The 14,860-nt window shown below is 30.3% G+C and overlaps 1 protein-coding gene across 1 annotated transcript; it reads right to left on the bottom strand.

The window, feature by feature from the left end:
• Positions 1-9,419: 9,419 nt before the first annotated feature.
• On the bottom strand, positions 9,420-14,475 carry LOC123192449 (putative transferase At1g60990, chloroplastic). Its single transcript, XM_044605000.1, has 12 exons — positions 14,194-14,475; positions 13,992-14,093; positions 13,244-13,277; positions 12,529-12,602; positions 12,341-12,406; positions 12,173-12,237; positions 11,936-12,023; positions 11,755-11,820; positions 11,006-11,171; positions 10,182-10,265; positions 9,983-10,110; positions 9,420-9,798 (listed from the first exon to the last, which is right to left on the bottom strand). Exons 1-12 carry the CDS (start codon positions 14,386-14,388, stop codon positions 9,616-9,618), a joined length of 1,251 nt encoding a protein of 416 aa, XP_044460935.1. The 5' UTR covers positions 14,389-14,475; the 3' UTR covers positions 9,420-9,615.
• Positions 14,476-14,860: the final 385 nt, after the last annotated feature.

The raw sequence follows: 14,860 nt of genomic DNA, 5'->3' as shown, positions 1-14,860 counted from the left end.
ATATGGTTATAATTAGATTTATTAGTTGGTGTTCAATATTTGTGGAATGGAAGAAATAGAGACATTGACTTTGTTTATAAGAGGTCATATTAGTGCATTGGTGACCTTCCTGACTTTTCTATTATTGCATATCACTTCAAGCCATTAATATTATTATTTCCAATGTTTTTCTTAACGCCTACCATAATTGGTATGCCCCAACATCTTAATGCCAACATACATGTTAAGTATTAAAAGACAAAGGTCATTGAGGGTTTATATTGGATAGTTATGAAAGCATATCATGTCTTCGATTTTGATGATGTTATGTTAAGGATTAATGAGGTTATCCCAAATGCAATTGGCTACTTGACTAACATTAGGCACCATAAATGGATGCATGTTTATTTCTGTCCTTTGGTACAATATAATGATGACAAACATCATCAAATCCTTTAATCCCTTAATAAGAAATACTTGCATTTTGTTGATTGCCATGCTTCTGGAATTTATTTTGGGGGCATTACAAAAATGGTTTTACAATAGACAAAATATTGTAGGTAATTCCTAACTCATATTACTTATGATTATTTTGTTTTCTTAGGTGTTTACTAATTACAATTTTATTTTTTTTAAATGTTCATACTCATATGTTATCCACTTCGGATTAAGAAAAAGTAGTATGACATGTTTGTAAATTAGCCAACATGTTTGTCAACCTATCAACATCAATAAATATGAACATCACGATTTTGGCCAAAAGATTAACATTATTGATTTATTGAAAATGTCTTGTAATTGTACACAATTTTAGTTGTCTCATGTTCATTTTACACACATTGCATTTGGCACTTGGGTCATGAATTTGTCAGATGAGTCAATTCAACTCAATCACCTACTTGTAGGCTAATTATAGTGAAAGTGTTAATAATTTATGCGAGCAATCAAATTGAGTTCACTTGGATAACCTTCGTATGATATATCCCCCTAAAATATAAGGTTAACAAGCAAGTTGATCGACAAGTCATAGCAGACAACCATCATAAGGGGATGAAGTTTAAGAATATTATTATAGTCGATGCGAACAACCTAGACATGCTAGACTTAACTATCAAAATCTAACCATTATGCCTGGTACATCATCTTCATACTTATCTGCTAAAGGTAGTGGGCATACCTTATCACATAGTGGTTATGGTTCGTTATCAAGTGGTTAAGGATATCAAATGAGTACAAAGATTAGTTAATTTTTTTAATTTGTGTATTACTTTCATTGATTATGTACCCAAACTGCAAAATTTATATGTTCTTTTGTTGTATTTAATTGATGGTGTTCATTACTTACTGTATTTTAATTTTGTCAAATGTAAAGTATTTGCTTAGTAATGTGATAAACACTATGAGACTAATATATGGTTCATTACTTGTTGTACTTAATTCAATCAAATGTAAAGTATTTACTCGATTACACATATGGCAATGAATAAAAAGAACATTCAAATTAGTTAGAATGAATACATAATGTTAATATTTCTACAAAAAGTGATTACAACCCTTATTTCCCTTTCATGATAACATAATCTTGGAAGTTGCACTTCCCTTTAAGTTCTAGAGATTGGATGGAATTCAAATTTATACAAATAATAATTTATAATAAATTTAATTTTTAAATAAATGTATAAGTGATATATTTTTAAAAGATGGATTTCTAAACTTTATAATATAAGGGTTTCTTTACTAATTTTCACATAGTTGTCAAACCCTAAATATTTAAGAAATGTTTCACATATCCCAAGGCATCTCTTTTAGCCTCTTCATCTTCCCAACTGTCTGGACTTATTGAGGATTAAGAATTTAATGCAAAAACATAATATTAAAGATCAAGAATTATGGATTTACATCAAGAATCAAGAAGATCAAGACTGAATATTCTGCCTAGATAATTAAACTTTGTCTTCCAATTCTTTTACATATTATGAATTGTTCTCATTCATTAATTTGTGTTCTAGTCATCATCATGAGTGGCTAAATGCTATTTTCTAGGGATTAACAGGGATAGGGATCTTTCGATCCTCGTAAGTATGTTGTTGCTTTATTTTGAATTAAATAAGAACTTTGTTAATGTTTTAATTTAACGATTAAGAGTTTAATTCTTGTGTGATGTTAAGGCCCAATATTATGCATGTTTGTAGGTTGATATAGATTATCGATAAATAAGGACATAATTAATTCATGCAATTATTAAACCTAAAGATTTAATTTAAAAATAAATTGAAGTTCTTGTGGAGTCATTAATAATCACAAAACATAATGAATTATATTAACTGCAACCAAAAGAGTAGTTATCCATTAATTTTTACATATTTAATCAACCTTGAAAGAGGAATTAGATACCTAAGATATGCAACCATCAAACTCATCAAAATTCATAAAGATGTAGGGTACATGTACTACTAGTCATGCGAGATTGATAATGAAGACTTAACCTTAGAAACTTTTCATTGATAGTTTAAGTCAGTAGTTAAGTTAGTTTTTAAATTTGGTAATCTAAATTAGTTAATTAGTTAAGATAGTTTTAATATTTTAGCTACATTAAATTTCATTGCCCTTGCAAATATTAATTACAAAACGAACTATTAGTTAGCTCACAATCCTTGTTAAATTGATATCTTTCTATATTATTTGATTGGCTTGTACACTTGCGAGTGAGATGCAACAAATATGATTTTAATAAAGTCTATGGTTATCAGTGAAGTAATTTTGACTCATAAGATTTTTGGCACATATTAACTGTAATACTTATCCCCAAATACATATCTCTAGACATAATATGGACTTGAAAAGATGTGTCTAATTTAAACTTCTTTTTAATTAGAATGAAACTTCAATATGATATTACTCACTCCTTATTAAATGTTTGCAAAAAAGTACCGAAACATAACTCGGTTAATTTATGTAATCAATCATAAACTCATAATCTCAATACAAAGTGTTTGAAATATAAAACCATAACTGAAAGTGCATAAGTAATAACAAAGTCCCAAACTATCATAATAAGTACACAAAGTCAAAAATAAAGTAGAAATGACTAATATGCCCTCAGCCTCATGCACTTTCCTAAGCTAGACCGTTGGATCCCCCGTATGTCTTGCTACTCACTTCATCTACCTTTAAAACCATAACAAGGAGCATGTGAGTGAAAACACTCAGTAAATGGGTAACCTCTCGACACCTAGCATATAACATCATAAACTAGTGTTCCTTTTATAACTGATAGTGTAGTTATTATTGGATGTTTTCTAGCATTCTTATATGCCCATCCATCTATGTACGACACCCTCGTGTCTTAAACCATAGGCGATGTCATCCTAGATAACTAGTACCTAAGCTAATCTCGACATCTCTGATGCCATGTGAAAGCATAAAACATCTCAAATGTCTACAATTTAAGTGTACCTCACATATTGTCACACAGGCTTTAGGCTAACTAAAATTGATACCTTGGTCACATAAGGAATCTAATTGCAATCATTCCTTTACCATGTATATATAACTACGAGACTGCTAACTAAATTACCATGTTGGGATGGCCCCTACCACGAGTATATACAAGATGTATCTTTATGACCATGTAAGGAACTAACTAGTGTCACTCTCCCTTCCATGCACACTTGAACTTAAATGAGTGTCTAATATACCTTTGCATTGAGTATATAATGCATCTTATGTGTATCTAACTCTCTTAGTTTTATTTCTTTCACATATAACACCACTCTCTTAGCATTGAGTGTATGATACACCTGAACTATTGGTTATCTTGATGTACATCATTATTCTCAACTTTCCTAAATTTGAGACGAATCAACTCAATTAAGGTTTGTGCCATTTTTTGCATAGTCAAACATCTTTAATTAGCTAGCTAGCTATCTAATTTCGTTTCAAAGGGTCTTTCTAACCTTATCCCCACTATAGCAAATAACATAAGATAAAACTGTCATTTTACATTGTATCAATAGATGTGACTAGCCCTTGCTCCTCATGCCTTTATCTTAGTCCTTACATGGTTATCTACCTTTACGTGTCACGAACGTTCCTCTATAGTCTCATTTAACATATTCTCTAACATTTGACTAACGTTTGTTTCATTTTTAACCCATAAGTCACAATTGTGTGTCTTACTCCAACATAGGTATACGTCCAAAACTACATGACCTTGTCTAGTCATATATTTTAAAATAAGCATACATCGACTCACAAATTGTCGTCATCTATTTAAAGGATGCACAAGCATCCATGATTTCATACATGATTATGCATCGATGTCTAGAAAATTTTGCTCTCATGTTTTCTACAATCTCCGACCAAATCAAATGTTCACTATGTCTCTAAATCATTCATCACTAATCCCTAACAACCCAAACATGCTTCTCATATCACACAAGCATTAAACATTCCTTTAGATTATCAAATCATGGGTTTATCATATTTCTCATAAGCACATCATACAAACATATATGCACAATAAACTTTCCTTCATTCTATTGTTCATATATAGACCTCATGCAATTGCCAATAACCTATAATTGTTCCAGTATGTTTTCCATTAATAGAACCATTCAAACCTATAAGCATAAACATTCAAACTACAATCCAAAGCTTGCCACCATACTTATTTATCCTCCAAAGTCTAGCAAAGTCTTCACATGGCAAGGATTGAATACCAACAATCAACTTTTCTATAGCTCTCAAAACGTTGTTTTCACCTTCTGATTTGTGCTACGTAAATAAATGAATGCATAAACAACCAAACACTAACCATCCTCTTTTCTATTTTGGCAAAATAACACCATGCATGACCATGCAGCTTCCATGTACGACATGCTTGTGATTTCGTGGAAAAAACCACACTTTGTGATATTTGAAAACTACCCTTATCCAATTTCAAATTTAACGAATGGGGTGCATGGTTGTGTACTAACACATATCATTTGTTATCCTTCCTGAGTCATTTCCAAGCACCTTATTTGAAATGATGATTTTGCCTTTCTCAATATATGTACGAGTGTACACTTTACAATGTACGGTCGTTCATGCTCACAAATAATATAGATACAAAGCAGATGTGAGAAAAAAGATGGAATAACCCTCAAACATACCTATGGGTTTACATTGACTAATGCCAAACACACAAATTAGCAATTGAAGCAATAACAACAAATAATAATCGTGAAATGATTACCAACTTAGCTGAAGAAATCAATTTAACTAGGGAGATGAAGAAAAGAATGGTGATAGAACTTGATTGAGGGATATGATGTTAACAAAGTCTATGGTTATCAATGAAGTGATTTTTCCTGACGAGATTTTTTTACCCACACCAAGCAATGCCAAACACACAAATTAGCAATAATTGTAAAGTGATTACCAACTTAATTGGAGAAAGAGTTTTAATTGGGGAGATGAACAAGAGAACTAGATAACACTTGATTGTGGGATATGATGTAAGAGAAGTGTGTGGTTGATAGTGCAGTGATTTTTTTCTTATGAGATTTTTTACACACATAAAGCCTGCCAAACACACAAATTAGCAATTAAAACAACAAACAACAAATATTATCCAAGAAGTGATTAACAACTCAACTGAAGAAAGCTATTTAACTAAGTAGATAAAAAAAGAAGACTTATGATGTCGGTGAACTACTTAAAAGGGATATAATTTTAACAAAATCTTTTATTACCAATAAAGCTCTTTAAATTTTAACAAAGGAATATGATGTTGTAGTTAATTATAACACATTTGTTTGATTGTGCAATAAACATTGTGGCATCAAAATGTGGAATAAAAACACATATATGATAAATAATACATACATACACACATCTATGAAAATGAATTAATAAATGTGAATTTGTACACATATATACACACATACACAACATATATACACAAACCCTATACATGATCATGGAAAAGACTAATGGCCAACGTACTTTCATACACTCTCAATTGTCCCCAATGAAATCAAACGGATGTCATGGACTTATGTACTCAGTGAACCAAAGTGTACTCAATTGTCTAAACTAATGCTTTATTATAGTGCGGCTTACCAACTCATCTCAAAAAAGTAAAATTATCCATCCACTTAAAACGTCCTAAGTCTAACAAATAACATGATTGATCTATTATCATCAATAGATACGACGTATATATACTCATAATGTCTTCAAATTGATCAATATTAGACATGAAACTCATTGAGTCATAAACACATATACTTCATCCCTTAAGATCAATTTCTCCACATACCCAATGCCCATTCTTGCAATTGATAAGGACGTAGACTTGCATTAACAATTTGAATGTAATTAGCTACCTTATCCATGACATTTAATACATTTATTGTAATTATATATTTAGATATTACCTTATCCATGGCACTACATGGTCTGCATAATTCCCTTACATTGTCCCATCAATAGCATCAAGAAGAACACAGTGCAAACTAAACCTAGTCCTATGCCTGTGAAAATCTTAGACAACCATCAATAGGTAAGTAACAAAAATCGTGTCAATAATTGTCCAATCTATAAAGAGACCATCAATGGATGACTATTAATGGTGGCGTAATAGATTAAGATAACTATTGATATTTTGTTTAAATAATAATAAGAATAATATTAGCTTATCAAATAAATAGAGAAATAAACATATGTATACACATACTCTTACTTTGTTTGTTAGTCATTGCCGTAATGTGAGAAGGGGTGTCTAAAAATGTTGTCTACTTTGGCACCCCATAAGGAAAACCTCTTGAATGTACCAGTTTTTTTCTTTTTATCTGATATGTTTATTAGACTTGAAATGTTGTATAATATCATGTTATATATGTATTTATTTATTTTGAATTTATGTGTATTATATACTTAGTTAAAGTTAATCTAATTTATGTATCTCAGATTCATTCATAATGAAAATTATTACTATACGTATAATTAATTTTTAGGGAAATTAAAATAATTGACCATTTTACCCCTTATTAACAAAAATGCCCATTTTTCAAACTTTCAAGTGAAAATGCCTTAAATATTTTTTAAAATACCAAAAATACCCTTCATTATATCTATATAAACCTCTCACTTACATATAGTTCTCATATCATTCAAACACTCACTCTCACTCTCATTTTCAATCAATATCGATTATTACGAGTTCATTCGGAATAAAAAAATTCATATTTTTAAATTCAAATTGAAAAAATATTTATACAAATCTTAACTCAAAACTTAATTTTATTTGTTAAATCTAGTTCGTATGTTATGTAAAAGGGATATTTGAATATTTGATAATGATTTAGGGGCTAAAAAAATATTAGAAAAATATGAGGGTATTTTGATATTACACAATGTATGAAAGATTTAAATAAAATATTATGAATAAATACATGTAAAAATACCCTAGAATGTCAACAATTGAAAAATTGAACTAGAATTTGAAAACTACACATCTAAAAACCTTAAAATGACAAATATCCAAAAAAGAAACTGAAATTCAAAAACTACATGTTGAAATACTCTAGAATGTCAAAAACTGAAAAATCATTCGAAAATCTAAAAAGTACAAGTTGAAATACCCTAGAATAATAAAAATAAAAATAAAACCCTGAATTTCAAAAATTACACGTTGAAATAGCTTAAAAACAAAAAAACAAAATATCAATATGAAATTCAGAAATTATTTAAGAAAACGGGCTAGAAAGCACAAAAATAAAGTAACAAACCTGAAATTCAAAAATTACATGTTAAAAAACCCTAAAACTGAAAAAACAAACACAAAAATAGCTTAATATAATAAAAACCAAAAAATCGATCTGAAATTCGATAGTTACATCACAAAACATGCCTAAAAACACAAAAATTAAGAAACAGACCTTAAATTTGAAAACTATATGTCGAAGAACCCTAAAACAAGAAAAATAGATATGAAATTCAAAAACTACATGGCGAAAAACCCTAAGAGTGAAAAATTATCAATCTGGCCCCTTATATATTTTCTACTTTCACATAGGTCTTATAGTTTTCTTTTGCCCACCATGGGTTCCCCCTCTCTCCCCCGGGCCTTAACTGTTTCAAAAATTAAATTCCCCCCCCCCCCCCCCCCCATCTCACGTGGTGTCATTCCAACCCATAGGAAATTTATTCACCCTACGGAATCTCAGGGTCCCTTGGATTGAATCTCTAGCTAAATCTAATTAGTTTTTCAGTTAAAAATTGTTATTTCAGCCTCCAATTTCAATACAAATCAAATTTACACATCCTAGAACACAATATCCCTCAAAAAATTCATCCAAAATAACCAAGAATCAAGATATTTTATGCATTATTCAAAATCAAAATCTTAAACACTTAATGCTCAAAATCTTCATGAAATCGCAATAATCCTTACAATAAATTGATTTAAACAATAGTATGGATGATGTACTAACATTTTTTACCATTTTTGGTTGCCCAAAAACATGAAAAAATCGACAAAAATCCGAAGAAAATGAATGAATGTAGTGCCCTATGGGAGACCCGTGACTTTTGAGTATTTCAACAATAACCCGGGGGAAATTTGGGTAGAAGTGTGCAAATTTTTTTATTTATATATAAGGGCATTTTGGTCATTGCAGCTAAAGAGGGTAGTTTTGCTTAATTTTTAATTTTTTGGGCAATTTCTCTCAAGCCCCTATTGTTTCAGCCAATTACTTTAATTTCCCTTAATTTTTAACTCATAGTTAAAATGTTAGATGTTAATTATTATTAGTGTGTTTTGTAATTAAAAAAAAAACTTATTAATATTAATATGATATTTTATGATTTCTAGTTTCCATTTTAAGTTATAATATATTATTCATTGAGAAATATATTGAATATTATTTGGTTTGCATTTTCTAATATGTAATGTATTTTTGTTTTTATGTATAATAAAATTATACATAAAACATTAAAAAATTAATAAGTTGTATACATCTATAAATCATTTAAAATTTCTCTTTAGATAATAGCAGGTTACACAATGCAGGATGGACTTGCATGCAAGATTCCAATATAAATTATGCAAGATGTGTTGATGTGCTTATCTGTAGAGGATATTTAGTTAATACATTAATTTTCTTTTGCATATCTGTAGAGGATATATATATATTTTCAATTAAATTAGGCTTTAACATGGTGATAGAAGTAAAAAATTTATCATTTTTATAATTTGTGCCAGATAAAATAGATATTCGTAATCAAGGAAACCTATTCTTCCCTTGCCTAGTGATGTCCAACGTCAGAGTGTTTGGCCATTTGTTCAAACTTGTTTTACTTCCATTTGTTCAAGAAGGAAACCCTTGCGACAAGTGACATTTACATGAGACAACACCTCACTCTACTTATAAAATGGCTGGAGTGTCACATATATAATGAATTCCTTTCATCCAACTGTAACCATGATTCAAGAACAACTGTCCGTTACATTTTTAATAAGAACCACAACTCTAGGCAGTTCTGAAATCAATTATTTTGTATCTGTTCTATTGAACTATCTCACAAAGTTAGCAAGATGGGGTGGTCAGATTGTCTAATATATACTCATATATAAGATTGCAAACGTCAACGAGTCGTGTTTTTTGATGGGGGACGTTGTTGAGCAAGAAAAGGAACTTCAACCACTGTCCCAACGATGTTCTCTCCAACAATGACAGTGTCTCCTAAAGCAACTACCTTCTTAATGTAGCCTAAACCAAAATGTTCAGACTCTTTTCTTACAGATGTATAGCTTGTCAGTTTCCCCACCTGCATATAATTCATCAAGAGTCCTATGTTATTACTAACAAGGCAGTGAAAAATCTACAATTTGGATAAATAGCTAAATTCTGACCATTCCTTAAAAACAAAAAAAAAAAAAATCTTTCACAAACTTGTATATAATTTTCTCTACTTTGAAACATAAGTGCAAAGCCAAGGGTATGAAATGTACCTTTTCCCCCTTGAACAATATTGCGCTGCCAGGTTCTGCTGCAGCTGAGAGGCGAATACCCCATAATTTCTGCTTAACTCCATCATATGTTATGAGCCTAGATATGGTCTCTTGTCCCTTGTAACATCCTGAGATTGTTTAGAGTTACATCACCCTTTCTTTCCATCTTCATATATGTAAATTTAGTAGAAAAACATACCTTTGTTCAAAGAAATTGAGTTCCAAAGACCAGCCTCCAGAACATTGAATTCATTAGTAAGCTCCTTTCCTGGTGCTGGCCTTCCTGTGAAAACCAAGAAAACAGTTACCACAGTGCCTTTCTTAAAATCCAAACTAAATGCTGTTTGGTTGAGAACAAGAGAAATTTTTTAACCTTGAAAATTAAAATGCTTAAGAAGCTAAAATTTTTTATTCTCATACTTTTTCCAAGCAATCAGCAAAGACTTTTAGTGCATTACTCCAAGATTACTAATGCTACCAAATGATTAGTAACATAAACCTATGAAATGAGTTAGGGAAAAACAACAGTATTTCTTTTTCTTTTTTCAATAATGTAAAAATCTAATTGATTCATACTTGAATTTTCCGACCTAGCTTAACCAAGATTTCCCGATGAAAGGAATGTTTATGCTAAGTTTTATTCTCTTTAAACAAGAACATGAAAGAGAGGATGTTATATAACTTTTGAATTGCAATAAGACCTATAAATACAACCAATCTTTATTCTCTTCCATTTAATTCCACCGTTTAATTTGCTTTCCCTAAATTAAATTCCTGGCTACTCTATGATCTGTGAGACACCAAAAGTTAAAGGTTCATTTGAAGCAAATGTACTTGTAGAAATTACAAAGAGATATAAAGTTCAATTGCATCTATTAACCAATTATTTCAAATAAGAGATGAAACTTGAAAATTTTCAGATATCAAATGTGAGGAAAAGTTGAAATTGTTTGAAGAAGCAAATACAAACCAGCTACAGGGAAAAAAAGTGTAAGTTGAACCAAGAAATCAAGTATTATTCACCTTGAATAACCCTTAGTTTTTCCCAGGCATTTGAACCCATTGGAATAGCACCAAGAGATAAAAGCAATTGCCAAACTGATCCAGCAATGGCTGGTGACATCAGCAGAGAAAATCCTTCTTCAAAAATAACATTTCCCACCCCAACAGTAATTGGCATGCCATTCACCTGAAAAGACAATTTTCTTTTAACATTTCATTGCATAAGAAAGAAAAAACATTAGGCTATACTCTGCAATAATTTTTATGTTGTTGGTTATTTCATATGGCATGAAAAAGAATGCATTGCTATTATGATAATTGTTTCAAATTTACTACACTACTTGTACTATTTGAAATTTATATTGTGTTAATTTGAGGATATCCTGCATTCAACATTAGATTTTAGATAGCAAATTTGCTTTAAATTATGGAATTTTCAAATTTTTAGCTGGCTTTGAATTTTGGATAGTCATAATTTACATTTTAAGCATAAACTGAATAATTGATAATAAGTTAGTGAGTAAGAAACTGTGGTATTTTATTCCTAAAACATGTAAAAAATCATGAGCTGTGTAATCAATGTATGCATGATTGAAAATTGGAATATATCTTTTAAATCCCTATTTAGAAATTAATTATGGAGATTGAGCATTACAAAGTTTATTTTTGCACTAACAAGTTTGGTTGAAATTTGGAATCTTTTGCTTTAACTTTAAAAATCTAGCCCAAAATACTTAGCAGTTAAAAATCTTGAAGATATTCATCCTTACACTGTAATGACGATGTGTTCCATATGCCTGTTCAACGAGATCACCAAGGTTCAAATTGCTCATTAGCTGTTTGCACACCATGACTACATCAACTCATCAAATGTATGATATCTAAAAATCTCAATGATAAATCCAGGAACAGGAAAAGGAAAAATTAGTCATTCATCAAAAACATACATACTTCTTTGCTTTTAGGTCCCAATAGAATGAATAAGGAAGTTTGCTTGGTGATGTCTTGAATTTCCACCTTATCAGCAAAAAATATGTACCTAGAACAACAGGAAGATATGAAATAATCTTCAACTTTGAGTTCTTTTGATAAATTTAATGAGCTTTAGATCCCACTTGCCCATGCATGGGAGAAAAATAGTTAAAGAATAAAATTAATTACTAAATCTGGAAGACATAGTACACATACTTATTAAGCATTTCACTTATCCTTCCACAGGTCTGTGGTGAGAGAACCAACATGATAGAATTTTTCTGTGAATGCCACAGAAATCATAATGAGTTGACAAAACAATATGAAATTATTGTACAGCAGAAAAAGAAAATTTCATAGGAGAAATGTGATGAAAGAGATAACCATCATCCAAGCATGTGCAATATCTATCGTCCGTGCTGTTGGTGTAACAAAAACAGTGTCACATCCCTACGGATTTCAATCGAACAACTCAATTAATCTCATACGACTGCATCAAAAAATAAATGTACAGAATGATGTTTGTGTTTCTTGTTAGAACAGAGTCAAACAAGACATGTAAACAAACTCACTTGTCCTTCCTGAAGATTTTCAAAATTTGCAGTGCTTTGATTGTGAAGAAACTGAATGCGATCAGCTCCACTGACTTCATGATAATTGAACCCATATTTGACAATGTAAAAGAACATTATAACCTTATATAATTTGCATACCTCATTTAAATAAATTGGACTCTCAATGACCAAAGAACAAACACAAAAGAAATAACAATGATCATAAAAGCCCATACATTAAATTCAAAAAGTAGAAAATAAAAGAGCAACCGTTTAAATAACAAAGACATGAAAACCTCAGCTAGTGTAATCCGATATCACCTTTTTGTCTGATAATTATACAGTACTGAGTTTACAGCAGTAAATAGCTCTTTATACCACTGAAAAGAAAACATGAGATCATGCAAATCCAAGCTTCAAACCATTCAATTAAAACTTTTCATTCAAGAATTAAAACAATTTAAAATACTATTTCTTTAAGAAAGAGAAAGAGAATCATCATTTTGAATATCAGTCAAAATATATACTATTATCATAGGCCAAAACTTTATAGCATCATTATAAGACTAAAATGATAAATAACCATTTTCTATATGAATAAACTCATTAGTTTATAAAGAAAATTTTCAATGACACTAAACTAAATGCTCCATCCATCAAGCAGTTTCTGAACATATTTACAAGAACAAAGAATATGATACTTCTATGGCTAAAGTACAACGGAAGAGTGTACCTCTTATCCTTCCAAAATGTGAAAGATCCACAACCTAGATCATTAATAGGGATTAGTCAGTAATGGCACTGATTATGTACTCATTAAAGAATTTTTAAAAGATAAATAATAAAAGATCTGACAAACCAATAAAGTCAGATAATAACTAAACCACACAAATTGTAAAAGAACCACAGAGATAATATCAATTAGAGCCATGATATAAACCCAACATCTGAAGTTTAACAAGGAATTGTTTATTTCGCTATCAAAGAGTCCTTAACCTTACCAACTCATCTCAATCCTCCTGGCTTGTCATCTAGCTCCCAAAATTAAAATCAAATCTCAAGAAATATAACTCTCTCTCAAATCTGATATTAGTTTGTTCTTACTCAGTAATTAATTTCCTACTGGCATTTTCATACAAAATTCTACAGCAACCAGCATATGACTTGAGTAGCAAAAACATCAATGTAGATTAAAAAATTCAAAATATATTTAACAGGGAGAGTAATTAAACTATCAATCTTTAAACCAAAAACTGACTTCAACTTTCAATTTCATGGAGTCCAAAAAACATGCTTTCAACCTTAAGTTACATACCCAAAAATTTTCCAATCTAGAAATTAAATTCACACACACAACAACAACAACAACAATTATTATAATAAAGAATAGGAATAATATAACAATTTAATATTTACAAAACTTGAGCTAATAAATTCAACAAGTTCAAAGTAAAACATAGATATTCTCATTAAATACTCACTGCAACTCCATTATCAACTGCATCAAGAGCTTCATCATCATTACCAAATGTTTCAACAATCCCATTTTCTGAAACCTCTGCCCCTGCACTCTTCACTGTGTCCTGCAAAGAACCAAGTTGGCAACTCTCTTGTTTTCATGTTTTTGTTTTTCTAAAAACAAAAATAACATCTTTTGATAAAATGGTTATCAGTGAATCTTACAAGGAGGTCATGATCGATTGGAGGAGGCGATAGGTCGAAAGGCAATGCCGTAATTGGCTGAAAACTTGTGCTTTTTAATGAGAGAGTAGGGTTCTTGGTCTTGGTTTTGTGATGACGAGTCAAAACGGTGCGATTTTCGAATATGCGAGATGAAGGAGTGTGGAGATGACTTGAGAAAGGTGCTACTGTAGCCATAACTGGATTTGGGTTTGGTGGCGGAATTTACAGAGGAAGTGGATAATTGTGAGTACTTTAAAATGCAGTCGACGAGAAAGAAATTTTTTCAAATTATGAATTGTTTTTTAAATAATAGAAATACGGCTACTACAAATTGAACTGAATTTAAATATTTCATGTCTTAAAAAGTTTGGTTCAAATTAGAAATAGTTTAATTCAAGTTCATCGATGTAAAATTAAGGACGATTATAGTTTGACTTGAATGAAAAAAATTCAGTTCGAATTTGACTCAAATTTATGGTTTAGATTTGTGAATCGAATTTACGATTCAAATATGTGATTTGTTGACAAAATGTCATTATTTTATTTAATAATGCAAAAAATGATGTCATTTTAACAATTTTTTAATATAATTCGGATCAAATTAAATCAAATCAAGTTCAAACTAAATCAAGTTATCTATCCAATTTATAAGTCAAAATGAATCGAA

This window comes from Mangifera indica, chromosome 12 (assembly GCF_011075055.1).
Source record: "Mangifera indica cultivar Alphonso chromosome 12, CATAS_Mindica_2.1, whole genome shotgun sequence".
Classification (NCBI taxonomy): Eukaryota; Viridiplantae; Streptophyta; class Magnoliopsida; order Sapindales; family Anacardiaceae; genus Mangifera; species Mangifera indica.
Note: the sequence above shows the minus strand (reverse complement) of the source record. Positions and strands in the feature narration are given on the sequence as shown.

Excerpts from the sequence above, each read along its gene's own strand:
- LOC123192449 (XM_044605000.1), bottom strand. The coding sequence starts at position 14,388 with ATGGCTACAGTAGCACCTTTCTCAAGTCATCTCCACACTCCTTCATCT. Across the intron at positions 12,024-12,172 it reads ATAAGTGAAATGCTTAATAA|GTACATATTTTTTGCTGATA; the intron begins GTATGTGTACTA and ends CTGTTGTTCTAG. Across the intron at positions 9,799-9,982 it reads TATTGTTCAAGGGGGAAAAG|GTGGGGAAACTGACAAGCTA; the intron begins GTACATTTCATA and ends AATTATATGCAG.